This window comes from Electrona antarctica (genome assembly GCF_951216825.1).
Source record: "Electrona antarctica genome assembly, chromosome: 16".
Taxonomy (NCBI): Eukaryota; Metazoa; Chordata; class Actinopteri; order Myctophiformes; family Myctophidae; genus Electrona; species Electrona antarctica.
In genome coordinates this window covers 37,411,076-37,426,973 of record NC_136797.1, presented here as the reverse complement: position 1 = coordinate 37,426,973, position 15,898 = coordinate 37,411,076, and the positions used below count along the sequence as shown (strand labels likewise).

Below are 15,898 nucleotides of genomic sequence, written 5' to 3'. Positions count from 1 at the left end.
GCAGTGGGACTACGGCTGCCTCCTCCCTCTGAGCTGCCTCACGCTTAACCCCTCCTCTCCTCCTCCTCTTTCTGCTGCCTCCAGTATCCGTGGGAGCATCATCATCGTGGGGTGGTGAGCCCTGTGGTGAATTGAGGCAGGATTGAATCAGGGCATTGCCCGCCTCACTAGTGAACATGGGCTGGAGCTTGTCGGAGGCAAATTTGTAGATGTGTCCCGTTTCACTGGCCACCAGAAACAGAACCTGGGTTCCTGTCAGCTTGGTGAGCTCTTCAATCTTTTTTATTACACCATTTTTACGAACGCTGAAGATTTTGCGTCGCCTTAATGTGTTCTCAATGAACTCATTGTCTAACTTTACACGGCCACGTGTCTTCTTGGGTCTTTGCAGTTGGACTACGGCTGCCTCCTCCTCCTGACCTGCCTCACGCTTCACCCCTCCTCTCCTCTTCTTTCTGCTGTCTCCAGTTGAAACCATGGAGTCATATTCATCTGCTGTACAGGTGGAATCATCTCCTGAGTCGATGCATGAAGGCTTTCTGTCTCTACGTTTGTAAGACATCATGGATATGGTGAGGTCTAGTAGTGGCCACACAGTGATGTTGTTGCTGCTCCTTTCTCTGTATCTCTCCCTTTGAACTGTGCTGAACAAAGACAAAGTGTGAATGAGGTGTTGAGCTTCACCTTCACCTTTTATTTGGGGAACTGGCCAATCACAGCACAAGTTTCCTCCCATCAACAAGCGTAAGCCTGACACCGAGGCTATCAACAAACAGGGTTGTCTCGGCGACGCGGAAGCGCTGTGCAGTTCCGCGACATGTTTTTAAACTAGATGTTCGTTGGCAACTCGGCATGTGATTGGCTGAGATAACTCGACTTCTGATTGGCTGAGACGCCGGTGCGGAGCGCTCATGGACAAATCAACGTCCCTCTTAGCCAATCATAAGTCGAGTTATCTCAGCCAATCACATGCCGAGTTCCCAACGACAGTTCTAGTTTAAAAAAATGTCGCGGAACAGCGACGCCGCTTCCGCGTCGCCGTGGCAACCATGTTTGTTGATGGGAGAAAACCTATGCTGTGATTAGCCAGTTCGGCGTTACCGTGGCAACCCTGTTTGTTGATGGGAGGAAACCTATGCTGTGATTGACCAGTTCCCCCAAATAAAAGGTGAACGTTTAAGCTCAACACCTCATTCACACTTTGTCTTTGTCCAGCACAGTTCAAGGGAGAGATACAGAGAAAGGAGCAGCAACAACATCACTGTGTGGCCACTAGACCTCACCATATCAACCAGAGAGTAACATTCTGTTACACTTTAAAGCTTTATTCAAAGCTCATCTGAAATATCGGCGGAGAGATGCTCAACATTGGTCCTCTTCCTCCCACCGCAGTGGTGAAGGAGGAGACAGCATGTGGTGTCCTTGATGCTGCTTATTCCACCTCTATGGAGGAGATGCAGGTGCAGGACGGTGCTGCTGCCTTGCTGCAGTATTATGACCTGCAACCCTGTAGGGACATCCCAACTCTGCAGGCTGGCCCTTATTATGAGCTGCTGTTTTCCCCCGATGACTCCAGCCTCCCTCATCAGGGGAAAGTGATGCCCAGCGTAGCCGCATACGGCCCCGATGCCTCCAGCCTCCACCATCGGGGGACAGTGATGCCCAGCGCAGCCGCATACGGCCCTGATGACTCCAGCCTCCCCCATCGGGGGACAGTGATGTCCACCAGTAGCCGTAGTGACAATGTGGATGAAGAAATGGCTGCATTGTTTGACCTTTTTAGCCCCGGCTCAAGCCTCTCTCAGGGGACAACGGTGATGACCACCACCACCACCACCACCACTACTGAGCACCGTCCTCAGACGACCACCGCACAAAGCCATGGCTCCTCCTCAAGCGTTTCTCATGGGACCACGATGGGCCTGGCATGGGCCAACACCACACGATGGGCCGACACCACCACAACCAGCGACGGTGTTCCACCACAGGGGACGTGGACGGCGGTCCCCACGCTCAGCCCCCGCAGCAGCAGCAGCCCCGGTCTTCCTCAGAAGGCTGCCGTGCTGAAGAAGAGGGGCCGGTTCCAGCGTTCCGTCATCATGGACGCCGAGCAGACGAAGGTGCTCTATCTGCAGCGGAACAAGGAAGCGGCCAGAATGTCCCGAGAGAAGAAGAAAACCTACGTGCAGTCTCTGGAGAGCAGCGTCAAGGCGCTGGAGGGGGACAATAAGCAGCTGCTTCAGAGGCTGCAGTACTTGGAGCTTGTCTGCCGTGCACATGGCGTTTCTCCTCCATGATGATGCTTTATAGACTCTATACTTCAGAGATTCATACTGTAAATATATATTGTAAATAGTGTACATTTATATATTGTTTTATAATTGTTGTTTATATTGTTTATTTATATTGTTGTTTATTATTACATATTGTTTTTTTATCTGGACAATACAAAAATGTAATCTCCATTTTTATCTTGTTCCTACAACTTTTTCAACCACAGCAGCATCTCAACCCTAACATCACTATTCTAGGTCATAATATAGGCAAACATTCAGAGAAAATAACACACATTGTGAGCTTGTAGATTGACTATTTCCAGCTAAGAGATTTGGTGTAGAGGGAATAGAGGAGGGGACCAAGTATATACTGTACCCCTTGGGGACCCTCGGTCAACAAAATAGGCTATAAAAGGGATCAAATCATCAAAGAATGTCTCATCATATGCATGGGGTTAAAAGGTTAAATTGTGAATTTCTTACATGGTTCAGTTTTGAATTGCACTAAACTAAACACAAAACTACTCTATGTATACAGATGGTATACATACCGTTTGCTGTTAGTAATTAATAACATGTTACCAGCATGTGACGTCAGTACATCTTAAGATACAATAGGCTAGTTTGCACTGAGTAAATGTTCTATGGCCCATTAAAAAAAAGTGTGTTTGTACTGCACAAAATGACTTTACCTATAATAAGTAGGTTCAATATTGCAATTCATAAAACACCAAAAACTTTGCAATATACAATATGTTCTTTCAATATGATTCATCACCCTATAGCTTATGGTTCAGAACCATGGCTGCTTGATACCAATACCTTAAAACGGTATACTGTTAGTTACTAAGGGTTGACAGTATAAAAGGTATGAATTTAACTGACAGTATCGATTTTGACCATGATACTGTCATACCGTGCTGATCGGTAGTCTTTACAACAAGTTACAAGACAAGAAGTCAGCAGTGGACATGTATACAAATATTGATTTGATTGACTAAAGTTAAATTATTGTTGACTACCTTATTCACTGACAAAAAACAAAATAAAAACTAAGCTACGATGACTAAAACCAAGACTACATATATTGGACAATTTCGTCAACAGATACAAACTAAATGTTAGGGAGGTACTAGTGGAGAAGAGATCCAGCAGAACTAAAAGACAAGTCATTTTGTGGTTGGTTGCTCTCAGTTGTTGCACTCAGGTGGTGGAGCCTCTTGTGAAGTCATGGACATTTTGTGAAGGGTGCACCAGTTTCCCCTTACTTTCGATCCTGGTATTAAAGTACTGCCTCTGACTGCAGTGATAGCTGTGCTCATCATCAAGGGCACACTTTAAAGCAGTTACCAGTACTTATAAGAGTGCACCCTAGCTGTGCTTAGCAAGGTCACAGAGAGACAGGAAGATTTCTATATAGTGTCTGAAAAAGTAAAGACACGTCTGAGCTCTCCAGGACAGACGACACCTCTGGCCTGTGCTCCAAGGGGCCGCCCCGACCAACGGACTGATATGGATCGGATAATTTGTGATATAACAGGTCGTATCTGCTTTTATCTATATTAATTTGCTGTTCATATCATATCACGTGGACCCATTCATTTTGGGATATGTTTCCCAGTAGCCTAATCATTAAAATATATGCCAGTTATGCCAGTCCCTTGACTTATGTTTACAGCCTGTTTATTGGACTTTAGATAACCTTTGAACTCAATAGTAACGCATCAGTTGGCAACTCAACAATGTTGACTGGCTCCTCTGTTTAGGCCAAGGTGTCAATGAGATCTAGGTCTATCATTGTGCCATCATTGTTGCTTTCAAATTGAGAGAGGGCAATGGGTGGATGACATTGTTGGATCTCAACTGCGAGTGCACATTTTCAATTGCATCTGTTGGGATCCGCCCAATGTGTTAGAGATGTGCTCTCTCCTGTCATCTGGGCCATCCACATATTATTTCCTTTGTGTGTGTGTGTGTGTGTGTGTGTGTGTGTGTGTGTGCGTGTGTGTGTGCGCGTGTGTCACTGTGTGCGTGTGTAGCTGACGTCAGTCAAAAAAACATCCAACGCAGTAGGTGTCGCTGCAGGCTGTGTACTGGCGTCTGTTCTGTTCTGTTCTCTTCTCGACCTCCGTGACGTCACTACAAGCAGCAGAATAATAAATGTAGTTGCGGGAAAAACTGTTCCGTCAACAAGAAGGTAATGTTATGTTGTTGTAAACAATGCAACTTTGCGAAGTTTGCGAAGAGCTTTCCGTTTCTCCGGTTATTCAGTTGACTTGACAGTCATATAAATGTCTTCAATAAGTTCATAATGTAGGCTGATCAATGAACGTAAGACATGCCATTTCTATCTTTGTCACTTTCATGTGTCGCATGAAAACAAATGTGTTTGTTTGATGACAGTCCGTGTGTGTTAATGACAGGGCAACAGATAAGGCAGTGGTTCTCAAACCTTTTGATTTCACGGATCCTGTCTTTATACACAATCGGAGTTACATATAACTGTAGCGCTGGTCCATAGCTCTAAATGCGTTGCACTGTTCTTTTGGCAAATCTAAGGGAGCAAATATAAGACTTCCGGTGGACGATCTCTTCAAAATAAGAGTACCCTCTAGAGTATTGAAAAAAAGTTTAATTTGCACATTAAAACTACAAATGAAGCATTTAAATGATGCTATATGATGCTATAAGACACACATTATGTTTCTGTGTAAAAATAAGTAATTAAATAACGTAAAAAAGTTATCTAAATGGATAAATGCTATTCACTGGAGTGCATGGACTTTATAAAGTGGACACTGGACAAAAGACGCCTCCGCGAGGCAACTGTTGTGACATACGCACGCGTTCAGGGAGATGTCCTCTACCACACCCCACTCTCCGCTAAGCGGGAGAGGTGTAAAATTCCGAGCAGCAGACCTTCTACTGCTGTCAAATGTAAAAATTGTGCCGTTTCCAGACCCAGAGTGGACACTGGACAAAAGACGGATGTCTTAAATTTGCTAGCTCTCAAACAGGAAGTTCTAGATTTGCCAAAAGAACGGAGCCCCGTACAGACTCCATTTGATTCGTTTTATCTCCTTTAAGAAAAGTTTTTCCTCCTTTTATGAGACATTTGACCTCCTTTATGATACATTTAAACTAATTTAAGAGACATTTTAACTCCTTTTATGAGACATTTAACGGCCTCCTTTGTTGTGAGACCGGCTTCGTTTAGGAGAAACCTCGTGTGTCAACAGGAAGAACGCGTTACGCGACATTCTACTTCCTGGTCAACGTGACTGCCAAGAATGAACACAGGATCCAGGGCACTTGCCTTAATGCCTTTCGCCCCCTGGTGGAGGAGGTGTGCAACTGTCGCTGATAGATAGATTAGATCAGTGGTTCCCAAACTTTAGCCCATAACCCAAAAGAGTTATTAGGGGCTCTATTTTCGTCCCTGCCTTTACCCGTTATGCCGACACCGGTATTTGCGCCTGGAGGTGTGGTCATGGGCGTGTTGTCACGCTTTCACCAATATTGCTATTTAATTTTGGTCACACATGGGAAAGCGACATATAAGCACCCGCTTTCTGTTTGGTTGTTTACAAGAGTGCGCCCAGGCGGGGCTAATGCACATTCACTTCTACACCTGTCGACGCGTGCACACCTCCTCCCCCTTGCATAATGAAGTGCGAGGCTTTGACCATTTGAACGTGAGATGGCCTACACATAGGCTAGTTTTTTTTGTCCCTCTCCCTCTCTCTCTCGCACACACACACACATATAGAGCCTGGTACAAAGCAACCATTGTCCGGCTGGGGTGTCACATTTTGAGCTCATGAAAAAGCTTGTGACAATTTGGAATATGTTTTAAATATTTACAACCCAAATCTTGCATGGGGTTCTCCTGGCACAAAATGTTTTCAGATGGGGGTCTCCTGGCCAAAGATAAATTAATTTGGGGGTCCTTGACATGAAACAGACACGATTGGTTACAAACGTCATTTTATTTACACACAAAATAAAGTTACATTGTATACACCGTTAGAAATGGATGTTAGTTAACAGGCTGCCATTTCTTTTTGTCTTAGGTCAAGTTTAGGGATCACATGAGTACATTAGGGTCCATCTATAGTTCCATTTGTACACACTGAGACTTAAAGGTAGGTGAGTTATATTGAAAAAAGGTTAATCATTGCCATTGAGTTTTCCTTAATTATCAGCTTAAATGTTATAGTGTCCCGGTTAAAAAATGTGTCTGCTCGTTTCTTTGTGTCATCACTTCCAATGTCACTTGTTTTTTAGCATGCCTGAGTTGCTCTCTATCCTGATTGCATACAATTGGTAAATGCATTTTCTGTTTAATAAGGAGCTGGAGAGTGGAGACTCCTTATTGGACAAACAAGAGTATAAAGAATATGCAATTTGGGTCTTGGATGAGACAGCTGACTCAACTTTTACCCTATACGCCGTATGTAGACCGTATAGTATACGGTGTACATCGGCTATTTGAAAATAGCGGCTATTTGAAAATAGCCGATCTACAAGCTGGGGACTTGACTGTCACACCTCCGGTTAGTTCGACCTGTGCTGTGGGTTACAAATCACCCGTGCTGCGGGTTACAATTCACCTGCGGCTCCCGACATACGTGACGGGTTACAACTAATCTGTGCTGCAGGTTACAATTCACCTGTGGATTCCTGTGAGGTTAGGGTTAGGTTAAGGTTTGGGATAGTGTTAGTAGGCCTAATGGTCGAACTAACGGGAGGTCGAAACCAATGCAAAAACCTGTAGCATGCCTGAGTTATCTATCTTGATTGCATACAATTGGTAAATGCATTTTCTGTTTAATAAGGAGCTGGAGAGTGGAGACTCCTTATTGGACAAACAATTTAACTATTTATCAAAAAAACAAAACACAAGAGGGTTTTACAGAGTAGATTGAGTTCCCAGCGATGAGACACACATACAGGTATTTTGGGGGCTTGGCCGAATCCGCCATGGGGTGAAAACAACACAGCTATACCATTGGAATTGCATTATTAGGGAATGTACACATTGTTCAATTTTATGTATTTTCTTTCCGTCAAAGGGCATCATATATGTTGAACTATTGTTGTGCAGGTAATTGCAACCCCACAAGCGAACCTGGCCCCCTCACTGTGGATGTGTGGAACTCCCAGCTCACATCCGTGCTGCCCCCACCTTTGAAACGTTCAAAAGCACACTTAAAACCCACCTTTTCAGACTTGCTTTCCCTACATAATTCCCCAACCCCCACTTTGTTTGCCTACCGTAGTTTCTAGTTTTTAACCTTTTTAACTTTTTAACTAGTTTATATTTCTAATAAAACGGTTTCTATTATTTTGTTCTGTAAAGCGACTTTGAGTATACATTGAAAAGCGCTATATAAATTGTATCATGTATTATTAACCACCGAAAAATGAAAACGGGACTGCCACATATTGTAAACTTTTCCGCAATTCTGCCAATAATCACATTCTTTGAGACACACATCTGGGTTTTTGTGGCGTCAAACAAAGAATCACGAGATTGATCCCCTTCCCCTATTCACTCATACTAGGACATGACATATGTGTATAGGCAGAAGAATGAAAGGGTGTCAAATGTGGTTCCGTGGCATAATCAATGCACAATTTCAAACTGAGGGTCCTTTAGACATTAGAATGAACTGATCTTTATCTGGTACGTGATATTGATTAAAATGGTTGAAAATGACCTTTATGTGGTGATATTGGAAAGTTTCACAGTTTGAACCCCCACTCTTCCCTCCTCTGGCTTCACCTCCGCCTCCACCTGACATCCAACCATCAGCTGGTACACCATCACCCCGACTGCTGCACCCAGGAAGGGGACAAACAGGGGGACCAGAGACCAGTAGGATCTGGTTCTGAGAGAGAGAGAGAGAAAGAGAGAGGGAGAGAGGGAGAGAACAAACATGAAACGGTTCAAGAACAAGCGGTATAATGCAGTGGTTCCAAAACTTTTTTTTGCTCGAGACCTACAAGCTCACAACAAGGCACTTCGCGTCACGTTGAGAGCTTGTAGATCGTCTATTTACACTACTTCTGAAATCTGTAATTGATGGGATTTCTTTGATATTTTGTTTATTTCTTCACAAGATTACTGTAAAAATCATTGAATTTTGGTTTTAATTCATGGAAATATTTGTATATTTTTGGGGGAATGTTTAGGCTACTAAGAAATAATACATATATATATTTTTAAATGTAGGAAAAAAAGTATAAAGGGAGCCATACAAATGTGTCCGTGACCCACAAATGTGTCCCGAACCAGTGTTTGAGAACCAGTGCTTTAATGTATTTAGAAATGGTCCTTGTAGTGTAGGCCTATGTCTTTCCACCAGCGCTCAGGAGGTGTACAGAACAGAACTTACGTGAAGACCTGGTCACCCCAGCCTGCCAGCGCTGTGAAGAGGCGTGGTCCTAGGTCCCTGGCTGGGTTGAATGCATAGCCTGCATGCATTTGGAAGTGCAACACTTAATCAAACAAATTGATTATAACAAATAACCCATAATCGATTTTAACCAATACTTGGTGAAGTGGAACTGAGTTGTCTCTTTTACTTGGATCAATTTTCTTCTTTTCTGCACCAAATCTATTTGCCGAAAATGGCAAATTAATTTTTTTACCCTATTTTAAATTTTAGAACAGCGTACAAATAGGCCATCTACAAACATTGCAATACTGTTGTACAACAAACTGGACTATATGGGTTATGGGCTGATTAACTGTGGTTATACAGCAGATAGTTTCGAGGAAGCAATCTGATTGGTTGAAAGAGCTATCTGTCCGTGAAAAATCAAGTAGGTAATTTCTCGACACAGGAAATAAGTATGTCTGCCAGAACTATTTTCAATTTAGGCATTAGCAGACGCTCTTAAAGCAACTTACAGTATAAGCAAGGAGATAGTAGGCCTAATCTATAGATGTGTACAGTGTAAATATAACCCACTGTTTTACACCTGTAAACCTGTGATGTATCATGTGACAATAATAATATCTCAAATTGATATGATATACCCAAAGACTATGGGGGACATGAGAAAACAACAAAGAAAAACAACTTTGTCAGGGGAAAAAACACTAAGAAAAGGCGAAGGAGTCAAATTAATAAAGTTGATTGATTGTCATTGTGATACCTCTATAAGCCCATGGACAGACCGAGTACCTGCACTACCAGGCCAACACTAACCTGCATTGAAGCCCATGGTCAGGCCGAGCACCAGCACCACCAGGCCCATACTAACCTGCATTGAAGCCCATGTACAGACCGAGCACCAGCACCACCAGGCCCACACTAACCTGCATTGAAGCCCATGGACAGACCGAGCACCAGCACCACCAGGCCCAGACTAACCTGCATTGAAGCCCATGGACAGACTGAGCACCAGCACCACCAGGCCCATACTAACCTGAATTGAAGCCCATGGACAGACCGAGCACCAGCACCACCAGGCCCACACTAAAGGCCTCCAGTCCTCTGGGAACGGGGTTGTTATGAGGGTCCATTATAGCCAGGATGCACACCACCAGCGATGCCGTTCCAATCAGCTAAGATACAAGGACAGGGGTGCATTGTTCAGTGGTACAGTAAAAGGAGCACTTCCATGATCCATTCTCAACCAGTGTTACAGGACCACTTCACCACTTCAACCTATCTTCATATATAAATGTGCATGATAAAATACCCCCAAACATTTCTACTCAGTCTGTGTCTCATATAGGGCTGTACAGTTCAGAAATCCGTCCACCAGTGACATCATCGTTAGGCAGATTCCTTTTTATTATTATCGTGAGAATAATAGAAAGCCTGCAGTTTCTATTAGCTTGGATTTCCCATCAATGATGTCACTGGTGGACAGGTGAGGTAAGGGTTAGGGTTTGGGGTATTGTCGGACTAATGTCGGACTGTTAGTATTATGCATTGAAACAGCAACAAATTATGTAATTGAACCCAGAAAATAGGTTAAACACACAACCCACAGGAATACAACTCACCTGATCAAAGACTCCGTTAAGCAGGCTGACGTGACTGGATGGGTAGGTGGCAAATATACCAGCAGTAGCATTCACCCCCTCTACCATGAATACACCCTGGCCAAAGTCACATAATGCATCTGTAGGAAACATATAAATCATTGTTATTGTTAATTTATTTATTTATTTATTGATTGATTTATAGATGTTTCAGACACATACCAAAATACATGCAGAATATGATGGCAGAAGCCAGGAAAGCGCCCAGCGTCTGGGAGCAGAAAAACACAGGGAACTTCCTCCAAGGCTCTCTGCCCAGTAAGCATACTGCAAATGTCACTGCCGGGTTTAAATGTCCTCCTAAACATAGGAAAACAATATAACTACCACGTTCAAATGTCCCTCTAAACATATGAAAACAATGACACTGCCATGTTCAAATGTCCCCCTAATCATAGGAAAAGTAGCCTTGTGCTGCGCTTTAAGAATTATTAGTGAGTAGTGACATTTTTATTCCTCGATCACTGGTTCTAAAACCTTTTAATTTCAACCACCCCCATAACTCTGAGAGTGTATACATTTTGTTTCATTACGGGTCCATTTGGTTCCATTTGTTCCACACTCTCAGAGTTACAGACCTGTAAGGGTCCTTTTGGAACTCCCTCAAGGAACCCAGAGATCTTTTGAATATATAGGAGATCTACAAGCTCGCAACGCATTGTGAGCTTGGAGTAAATGTACAATATTTGCCTCTGAGATTAAGTAAAAGCACCGGAAATAGGAAATACTCCAGTAAAGTACAAATACCTCAAAATTGTACTACAGCACTTAAGTAAATTTACTTAGTTACTTTCCACCACTAGATCTATAATTGCTCTCACCTGACACCTGTCCGCTCACCAGGACGCCCAGTGTTGCAGCAAAGCCAAAGGCCAGATTGACACTCAGGAACATGCCATGAGAGCCGCCACTTAACACCATCTGTGCCACTGCACCGCATCCAAACATCTGCACAGTGGAACGCACGCGCACACACACACACACACACTTTATTTCGAGTAGTCAATTATTTGTACCCTATTTTCTTTTTTTTGTCATTAGTCTAGTTATAACAGGCCGTTCTGGAAATGTTAGGGCAGTATGCTAATGTATTTCTCCCACTGCGTGTCCTACTGGCTCGCATGCCAGTGAGGAGCCACCACAGAGAGGACAGTAGTGCCTCCGTCCTACTCCTCCCGTCCGACATTACCCGCTGACGTGTCGCATCGCCAAAATGTGAGCTATTTTCACATAATTACTATTTTTTATATTTTTTGTGATAGTGTGAATCTGAAGGTTGAACCAATGAAAAGTAATACCAATATTACATTGAATAACTACATTGGATCCATTGGAACACAGGTTATTATTATCTTTCTATTTTCGAAAAACTAACAGTTTTGGACATGGTTACCACCCGACAGTGATGACATATAGAAGAAATAGGTCAAAGACAATGTCAATAACTTCATCACTTTGACCCAGGGCTCGAGCCTCCTGTTGAGACCTGCTTGTAGTTTTAGTCAGGGTGTCTCCCTGACCACCAATGGGTCGTGTGTATGGGAGTTGCAGTTTTAGTCGGGGAATCTCCCTGAGCATGAGGGGTGCTGAGAAAACACCACATAATCTCTCTAGGTCGTCTTTAGACGAGCCCTCCATTGTTGCTTCCAGTCATCCCGGTTCGCCATTCATCTGGCCAGCTCGTTGGTGCTTTGCGCTCCTGCGTCTTTCTTGAGCACATCCACTAGACCGGTATGTTAATGTGGGACGTCCTCGTGACCGGTGCCTGTGTGTTGGTTCCCACAGTGCGAACTTGCTGGCTGGAAGCTCTTGGTGTCTTTGGCAGTGTCCTGATAGTCTCATTCTCCTGGCTGCTATTTTCTGGCTCACCCTTTGGCATTCCAGAATCATATAACACGTGTAGTTGTGTACTGAACGCAACACTCTGGTGTACCACCCATCTAGAGACTTCAGCAGGGTTGGCTTCAGGGTCCAGCATTCACTGCCGTATAGGAGAACAGACTCTACCATTGTGTAGAAGAAGCTGAGTTTGATTTGATGGGGGAGATTTCATATGCTGCTTCCCTCCATGCAAGTGCATACATACTGTACATAATGCCACTGATAGTTGCTGCTAGTTACATTGCAGACCATCTGACAGCACCGCAGTCTGTTGAAGCTTTTAAACGGGGACTAGGAACCTTTATTTTTTTAACAAGGCCCTAGATGGACTAAAGGCCTATTCAAACTCCAGTTTTAGGTGATAAGGTGACCACCGTGGTGGTTGGGAAAATTACAACATGACGTCACGCCGCGGTGATAAGCGACTCACCGCTCACCCAAACACATCTGTCTGTTTTTACTAACCACCGTTTTGGTGGTCACCTAAATCACCTACAACGGGAGTATGAATAGGCCTTTATTGATGCATTGTGTGCCTTTTATACTTTTTAAACCTTTTCTCAGCTCTGTATAGCTGACGTTTGATCTGAATTCTATTCATTTCACTGTTTTTTATTATTATTATTTTAATAGTTTTTTAAATGTTTGGATTTCCCCTTGCAGTAGCACTTTGAGATATAGGCTATATAATTCATACAATTGTATGGGAGAAAAAAGTACAATAATTTGCCTCTTAGATTAGATGTATAGAATAATGTTACTTTCGAGCACGGCTTCTGGGCAGCAGAATAACAAATAGATGAGGTTTTTCTCAGAGGGCGTTGAGCGGACTGCACTGCTGGCTATCAGAACAACACCGTCACACTCTCCCCATGCTGTTGATGCTTTCATATAGGTTACACTGAAAACCACGGATTTGCCTGCCTGTTGTTTGTCTTAGCCGTATTCCAAGGTGTGTGAGGGTTTGAACGGTGCAGTAAAGTGTTAAATATTTGTGGTTAAAACAAAACTGTTTTTTATGTTAAAGGTTTAAGCTGCATATTATGATAGTAGTCGTTTATAGAGCAGGGGGTCTTCAACGTTTTTCAGGCCAAGGACTTCTTAGCTGGGACCCCCACTCATTTTGGCTATTGTTTGTTCCAAGTGCTTCGTGTAAAAATAAAAGCAATAAAGTCCCTATCGCACACAAGATTTGGTGGACCTCTCTCCAGCTCTTTAATAAACAGAAAATACTCTTCAGGTGGGGATATCAATTTCATCCAGTCGGGAAGGAGGATTTATCAGCCTAAATTGTTCTAATTCGGTCTGCTGCTCAATGCATTACTTCTGTCATCACTTCCACCAATTTCATTTTTTTATCCGACCTACAATATGTCATGCAATGTACTGTAGGCTATGTTTTCTTTCTCCTGATTGGATGACATTGGTATCCTGACCTGAAAATATAGCCTATAGATGTTCTGTTTTCTAAAGAGCCGGGGAGACAGGCCGTGTGGTTGAGAACCATGACCCCTTTAGACCTAAGTTCGATTCTAAACATTACTAGTTCATTAACAACATCTAGAATCTAATGATATAGTTTTGTGCATGTCTGAGAGACATAGGGCAGTATTATGTGTGTCTTAAGTACCAGGTCTTATTACTTAACTTAAGACCTGGAGGCGTGATCAATGCCATTTGGCTATTCTGAGTGGCCAAACAGCATTGACCACGCCTCCAGGTCTTAAGTTAAGTCATAAGACCTGGTACTTAAGACACGCATAATACTGCCCTAAATCTCATCAAATGGTGGTCCGTGGCACAAATGGTGAATAAACAACATGGACCTTGACATGAAAAAGGTTCAAATAAACCACTGGGTTAAAGTGACTCACCACCAGGATGAGGGTGCCCAGACATTCCGCCAGGGCCTGGCGCAGCAGAGGGTGTCGTGTCTGGAAGCTCTGTGCCAGCCGGTCTAACACGTCCTGTTGTCTTCCCATCACGAGCCTGTGGTAGGAGGGGGTAAAAAATAACTGTTAAGGAGCATATATTACTCCCGATCTTCTGCCAACATCTGAAGACTCACCTCTTCAGATTCCACTTTAGCCCGTAGCACTTGCCCTATAGCCTTGACGTCCTTGCAGGCTTATATATATAGATATGTAGACAAATGCCAGGTTAATTTGTTGAACTGGCATCCTATAGTAGTGTGTATAGTTTCAAATGTTTAAGACTGGTGATGATAGGTTCTTGCCTGGTTTACCTACTGTATACTATTTATTAGGGGTGGGACGATATGGGTTCCTCACGATACGATATATATCGCGATATTAGGCCCTCGATAACGATAATATCACGATATTCGATATATTGCGATATTTGCGATATATCGATATATTGTATGAAATTTCATCACCGATATATCACGATATCTGCAACTACAAAATACTAAAAATGCAGCATGTTGTATTCCCACAAAGCTGTTTGGAGACTTTGGACAAATCACCATCCAGTAATTCAGTACTTCTGGTTGCTGTGGAATCTGAGTGGGATTTGCTTTATTTTAGCTGTCATTTCCTCCTTTTCTAAACATGTTGTTCATCACTTCATTATGAACAACATTTCAAATTTATAAAAAAAAAAAAGAAAAAAAAAAGGCTTTTTTCCCCCCCGATATCGATATTTTAATAATCAATATCGATTATTTATCGCGGGAGGACGTATCGATATATATCGCCATATCGATATTTCAGCACACCCCTACTATTTATATGCATAATGCATTTGATGTATTACAAACAAACTAAAACTAAGATCATAGTGAAAATGGCCTTAACATTGGTCTTTGTCAATGTTACATATTTCATAGATTAGTGCGTTTTCCAATTGGCCTGTGGTAGGCAGAGGTGGGTAGAATAGTTGAGCACTGTTACTCAAGTAAATAAAGTATTGTTTCTTAAAAATAATAATGACTGAAGTGGAATTAAAAGTAGTAATTCGAATAATGACTTGAGAAAGGAACGTATCCATTGATACTCAGTTACTGCAGGGTTATATGATCTGATTTAATGTTTGTAGCAGCTTGTAGATGAGCTTGTAGATCTATATAAAAAGAAAGTACAAGTCTTTGAATATACATTGTTTAAATAAGGCCTTAGGGTTTAAACTAGTCAAGTACAATTTATAAAAAACAAAGTAAGCAAATTGAATTGAGTAAAAAGTAATTGCTACCCACCGTGGTCTGTGGTCTGCTGCTCTTGACTTCCAGTGAATGTGTGAGTATGTTTTTACTTTAAAGTCTCTCTCATGCAGGAACCCCTCCCTCAATTAGAGGAAAAAAACAAACTTCTGGACTGTCTCTCCCTCAGTGGGGGACATTAGCCTAACTAAGTACCTTTATTCAGCGCACTGTTGAGCACACATTTCGAAAAAGAGAACCAAGGGTCGTCGCAACAGCGACCAGCCGACCAGTCGCAACAGTGGCCCATCGCAACAATGGGCTGCCGGGCATCGATATGCCGACGACCCATTGAACCGACTGGACAGGTCAGAACAATGGGTCGTCGGAAGATTGGCCGTTCGGAAACAAATGTTTGCGATATAGGAAGATGTATGTTTTATTTGAATGTTTTATATTAACCAGTTGAACACAATTTAAAGGACAACATAGTTTTTTTCTTTTCAACTAAGGTTC

The 15,898-nt window shown here is 42.8% G+C and overlaps 1 protein-coding gene across 1 annotated transcript; it reads right to left on the bottom strand.

The window, feature by feature from the left end:
- Nucleotides 1-8,001: 8,001 nt before the first annotated feature.
- LOC306939442 (aquaporin-3-like) lies at nt 8,002-14,204 on the bottom strand (the record flags this gene model as incomplete). The annotated part of the gene is made up of 7 exons (XM_079524030.1): nt 8,002-8,170; nt 8,678-8,756; nt 9,717-9,855; nt 10,303-10,421; nt 10,504-10,641; nt 11,163-11,289; nt 14,097-14,204. 7 exons carry the CDS (start codon nt 14,202-14,204, stop codon nt 8,002-8,004), a joined length of 879 nt encoding a protein of 292 aa, XP_079380156.1.
- Between the last annotated feature and the right edge of the window lie 1,694 nt (nt 14,205-15,898).